Here is a 6,000-nt window from a genome sequence, read left to right on the forward strand (position 1 = left end):
CTCAACTGTGAACAGCGCTCTTTTCTGTCCTTGTTTTTTCACTTCCGTAGTTACGAAGTAACTACTTGTAGGTTGCGCTGTTCCTGCAATCAACTGTGAACCTTGTATAAGTGGGCAGCTTTCTGTGTATGAGAAGCAAAGTATGCAAATGCGAACATAGGATGGTCAGACTGATAAATTCGCATATTGCTTGGGCAGAACAGACTTCGTACCTTTGTTCTCTTTCACGATTGTACGCTTCATTTGTCAGTGGTGTCCCGACTTCCTTCCTGTGCGTGTGTTTGCGCACTTTTTTTTAATGAACCAGCTAGCTCTGTTGTTTACACTGAGTGGAGCGTTTAAGATATACTTTAATGAAGCATGTCACATTTAAAAACACAGTTCTTGTTAAGCCTCTGTTGCTTGTTTCAGTGTTGAATGGACTGCAGGCTGCCTTTTTTTTTTGGTGCATATGCTTGTTTGCAAATTCTTGATATCTGTGTACTGCTTGCTAGACATCCTGTATCGCAAGATCTTTTTATAGTGTTCTCTACCCAGTCTAATGTAATGGGAACTCCTTAGTAAGCTTGTTCAAATATTGGAATGCTTTGAATATTCGAACGAATATTACAGTATTCAATATATGAATTCACTTCGATTCCAATTTAAATTATAAAAAATTTCGAAGTAATCGAAATGAACGTACAAGTGCTAGTTTGTGTGTAACCCCCTGTAAATGTAGTTCCAGTGCAGCAGAGGGGTGCTATACTATGATTACACCTATCTAGGAAAAATAAGCACTGCCGCAAAGCCACACTCAAGGTTTAATGAGCATATTACGTTCACATCAATTCATAATTTTTTCAAGTTTAAAAGCTTCTCATACCAGCTTATATGCTGTAAATATAGTAAATTTTAAAACAGAATATATTTTACAGCTCATCGCTTGCATTCTACCAAAAGCTATATCCTGCTGCTGTTCAAAAGTGCACCCACTTCTTTTGAACAACAGCAACGACAAAAAGAAAACATTTGCAGAGGCCCTGTCTGTTTTTTTTTTTTCTTTCATATTGTTCAGGTTAGTTGGCTCACGGTAATTATGCCCGGTTTTTTTGTTATAATGTGCAATAAGTACTATTAAATTTTGATTTGAAATTAATCTACGAAATTACTTTTTGCTTCGGACCTAAAATTTAGGATTTGTACAAGCATACTTATTAGTAAAAAGTTCAATCGGCAGCCTACATTTTGTACATGCTTAAAAATTTGAAAGCCTTTGTGGCTATGCCACGCACTGCATATAGCCAATGTACTACAGTCAATTCCGGATGTATCAAACTCAAAGATGATTGTGAAGTAGTTTGATATATTGATAATTCAAAATACGGGATATGCATAATTAAGGCTTTAATTAAAGTATTGTATGCCTCCAAGCAATTTTCGGAAATTGTAGAGCATAGCCTCTGAGATTTGCATTGTCACACCGAAAACACCAAAAGTACGTCATGAGGTTCTTGGAGGCCATGCTTTTTGGGGCCACATGCCATTGTGTGCGAACACACTAGAAGGGACCGAGGATGTCGAGTCATTGTCATTCTGACAGCCTCCGCAATCGGCCTTTGACAAACACCCTGCCCTCGTGTTAAAATTTGTAGGTAAATTAACAAAAAACGTAGGTAAAACTTGGGTAAATTAACACGACAGGAGCTTGAAACAGGTGCCTTTTATTAGGCTTGTGCGAATAGTGAATTTAGGTTCGAAGCGAATAGTGATCTTGGTCGAATAATATCGAATCGAATTTGAATAGTATACAGTCGATCCCGGATATATCGAACTCGAAGGGGATTGCGAAATAGTTCAATATATCGAGAATTCGAAATACAAAATATGCATATATAAGACCTAAATCGAAGAATTTCAGGCCTGTAAAATTGTTACAAGAGCTAAGGTAACGATTCGCTCGAAAACAAGGTGCGAACTGCAGGTTACCGAACTTTATTTAGTCCATAAACTTGTCTTGCTTTTTGCGTGCTGTCAAGTTAGTCATCCTTAATATCATTGAAGCTTTCCAAATAAGCGAACTTAGCTCCTTCGGCCACAACGTTGGTTGACGCATAACGCCGATGCAAGTTTGGTTAGCGGCGGCAGCGAAGGCGTTTGCATGTTCATCATACACGCACGAGTATACTTCGGCGACACCGGCAGCCAAAATCTCAGCATCGATGCAGTCAGAAACAGCATCTTTGTCATCTGTACCGATGAAGTCATTTCTGTCCGAAATGGTGCCTGGAAATGCTGATAACTCGCAGAATTCTCTGAGGCACCATACGCCGTTGTTAGTGGTCATGACGCACCCGAAGTCATCACCTGGCCCGCAAGGAACGTTTACAACGCAGTGTTTTACTTGACGTCCCTCCAAGTGCCAGTCATAATTTTATCGCTACGTGTGGATCAACGTTCAGTTAAACTCCCGAATGAGGATTTATCAAGAAGGAGGCGAGAGGTGCACAAAACCACAAAGCGCAAAAGACTCAATGCCGAGTTCGTCCGAGTTCTTACCATCGACATGTCTGCGATATCGATGTCACTATGGCTTTGTAGCTGGCAGCCGCTGCTTTAGCGGCTTCGATGCGAAAAGATTTTTAAAAAGCATAGCCTCGGAGACGGGTGTTTTAAAACCCAAAACACTAAAAGTATGTGACAAGGTAGCACATCTCGAAGGCCATGCTTTTCAAGCTTGCATGCCATTGTGCGCTAACAACAAGAAAGAGAATGCGAACCACGTGCGAACATTGCACTGAGATCGTTGAGTCACTTCCCATTCTCATTTTGGTGCCCTCGGCAATCGGTCTTTTGGAAAACATTATGTCCGCGCGCTAAGACCTGCAGATCGCGCATCAAACGTACAGATGTAGCAAGTGCCGCACAACGAACTAGATCAGCGCAATAGATCAACTCCTGTTTTTTTTTTTTTTTTCGTCTCCCGCGCGAAAAAGGCCCGAAACTTGTTAGAACATGGCCTAAAATTGATCAATATTTGCTAGAAAAAATGCACTTTCTGGGCTTCAGTGCGGCGCAGCGTACGATATAGCGGATGTCCCACTGTGCGGGAGTTCGATATACAGGTGCACCGGTCCTATACTTTTGCATGGAAAGTTCCAAGGGGATTTTGCAACTGTTCGATAAAGCCAATAATTCGGTATATCCAAGTTTGATATATCCGGGATCGACTGTATATGACTTACAAAGAAAAATCGGAATATTTATTATAACCTAACTAACCAGCAGAATATATTTTTTTATTGAAATAAGGCCTCTATGGCAATGTCCTTTTTTTCTTTCTCAGAAAGTCTAAACAACTTTAATTAGTAGCAGGATATGTGTTTCGGTAGCATGCGAGTGATAACTTGTAAAATAGGTAACATTTTAAATTTTATTATACTTAGAGCATATAAGCTGTCATAACAAGTTCTTAAGCTTGATGAAATGATGAATTGATTTCAGGGTAACATCTTCATTTAAAGAGGTCCTGCAACACTTTTTCAAGTAGCCATGGAGCCAGTAAAGAAGCTTGTTGCTTCGCCAATTTACCGCCGCAAAATTTTTGGAATAAGTCCAGTACGAGCAGTGGAGTCCCGAAAATTATTTGCACGCTGCAATTTAATTATCTCTTCTCGTGTCGAAATAACTGGAGGCTAAGTAGAGAAGAATGGCATGGCAAAAGAAAATATGTCACACGCACCTCTTGACCTTGAGCATCTCTTTTTTATATTTTCTTAAAATATACGAACTTTCAATATGATCGCGCCCGCACGGGTGGACACATCACGGCCTCCCGCTGTTGCTCCAGTGACGACGGAGCGCGCCATGTTCAAATCAGCCAATGGCTGATGCAATAGCTGCGACGAGTGATTTTTGAGCTTGTGGTGTCATTTGCCAAGAGAAGAGAGCAATTCTCAGCTGGCTTTGAGAATTTACTGTGAACCACAGGAAGCGTGCTGCACTGTAATATATGGCTCGCCTGTTCTCGGCACCCCCGACCTCCGATTGGGAGCGTTTTATGACTATGCTAAAAAAGTGTTGCAGGGCCCCTTTAAATGTGCTGGACGGTTTCGCGGCGAAGTGGATTTTTCCTGGATGGGTGCTTTCTTGGCTTAGCACTCCGACAGTACAGCAAAACTACCTTTACAAGCCGTTACATGCGCATTAATATACGTGTATTCGTTAATTGCGAATACTTCGACTGTTTTAATAATTTAATGTCGGATCAAAGGGAATTCGAATACTCTACTATTGGATTGAATATTCGAAGCATTCGATTATTCGCAGGAGCCTACCTATTATTGCTACCAACAACACCAAACAAACGTACGTATTATATCACTTAATTTTGGACAGTTCATCAATACGTGGCACAGTCACGTTTATAGAAAAATGTGGGTGAAGGTTTCGCGGATCATCGTAGTGGCTTCGCGGATCCTCATTTGAGAACTGCCGGTCTATTGTATGTGCAACACATCACGTTGTGTCCGCATGGCACTCTGATTTGCTTGTGTCATTTTTTTTTGTCATCCTGGTCTTACTGTGAGAGTTTTATGTTTAATCCCCTTAGGAGCCTCGCCGTTTCCACACATCATATTGATAAAAGAAACTGTAGAAAGCCTAAATATCAGCAGTACTGTGTATACATCCCAAAGATCTGACTACTGCTAACTGCACCTGTGCTTTTATTGTGCACAGTTCAGAGGGTGTAGTGGCAAAAAGATAACATTGGGAATTGCTTATATGTGTGCACATATGGTACTCCCTGAGTGAAACATGATACTATTGGTCTGTGTACGTAGTACTTTCGATGTCAACAGTTTATAATATAAACAATTAGGTTTTGACGAGCAATTGCTCACAGAAGTTGTTATACTAGCAAAAGTGATGTACCATTTCGCTTTGTGAGTAATGTACCTAAATGCTGTGAATGACCTTTCTGCTTGACATTCAGTTGCTGTTGGACCGCCTGGACACTTATCTTGAGGACAAGAGTCTGACAACTCCAAAGCCCAACATTGCCGCCTTCCCGCCACCGTTTGAGCCTATTCCATGCAAGCCTCTCTTCTTTGACCTCGCCCTCAATCACATAGAGTTTCCATCGCTCGACGATGTTGTCGACACCAAGAAGGGCCAAGGCTTGACAGGCTTTGTCAAGGGATGGCTGGGTGGATGGAAGAAGTAGTCCCCGGAAGTTGTGTGCCCAGTTAAATAAAACAAAACTGTTGTTTCTTTCAAGGTGTGAGAACGAAATGTTTTACAGCAAAAGGCTATCGCGATGGCTGAATTTGGTGCCATAGTTGTCTGCCATCGCAATTGGTGTCCCACAAGCACTATTTTGCGAAATAAGAAAAAAAAATAAAAACTCAGCTCTGCTGTAAAGATGAAGCATTGAACGCGATAGCAACAAATCGGAAGGTCACATGCAGAATGGCAAGCAGATCGAAACGTGCCCCGCGTTTCTTACGCACAAATGATGCACGAAACGTACTCACAGTTACAAATGCCCGCGAATAAGCGTCTCAGTTGTTACTTCGCTGTGTCTGAAAAGCGTGCACTTTTCGCAAATGGAGACTGCAATGATTGCAGTTACTTTTGTGTACCCAGTAACTACAACAGAATCGTTCCAGGTAAAGCCCAAGACCAGCCAAGACGTATGATCCTCCCCACCAGGAGATAAGAGCACGCGAGAGCTTGTCCACTCCCCTCTTTTCTGCAGGCCAAAGTACGCATAAGAGATGAGAGTTGCCCTGCGCTCATTGCGCTATCTTCGCTATCTTCGTGATAATGAGGAAAGCACAATAGTCCTCCCCCCCCCCCCCAAGATTCCCACCAACAGCGGTAAGTGGTAGATATAAATAGCTTGCTGTTTCAATGCTGGAGGAGGTACCCCTCGGTGGCTTAATAAAAAAGGAAATCCTCGGTGGTTAATGCCTTGCATTCACGATGCGGAGGTCCCACGTTCGATTTCCCGTGCTG

At 42.0% G+C, this 6,000-nt stretch overlaps 1 protein-coding gene across 1 annotated transcript in view; it reads left to right on the top strand.

Moving 5' to 3' along the window:
• The window catches only part of Srp68 (signal recognition particle 68), a 28,608-nt gene extending 23,349 nt beyond the window's left edge, over nucleotides 1-5,259 (top strand). Inside the window, exon 10 of the mRNA XM_075868428.1 lies at nucleotides 4,976-5,259. Within this exon, the coding sequence (XP_075724543.1) occupies nucleotides 4,976-5,206 (231 nt within the window). The 3' untranslated portion in view covers nucleotides 5,207-5,259. The remainder of the gene's footprint in view (nucleotides 1-4,975) is intronic.
• The last annotated feature ends 741 nt before the right edge of the window (nucleotides 5,260-6,000 follow it).

Source organism: Rhipicephalus microplus, chromosome 7 (assembly GCF_043290135.1).
Source record: "Rhipicephalus microplus isolate Deutch F79 chromosome 7, USDA_Rmic, whole genome shotgun sequence".
Classification (NCBI taxonomy): domain Eukaryota; kingdom Metazoa; phylum Arthropoda; class Arachnida; order Ixodida; family Ixodidae; genus Rhipicephalus; species Rhipicephalus microplus.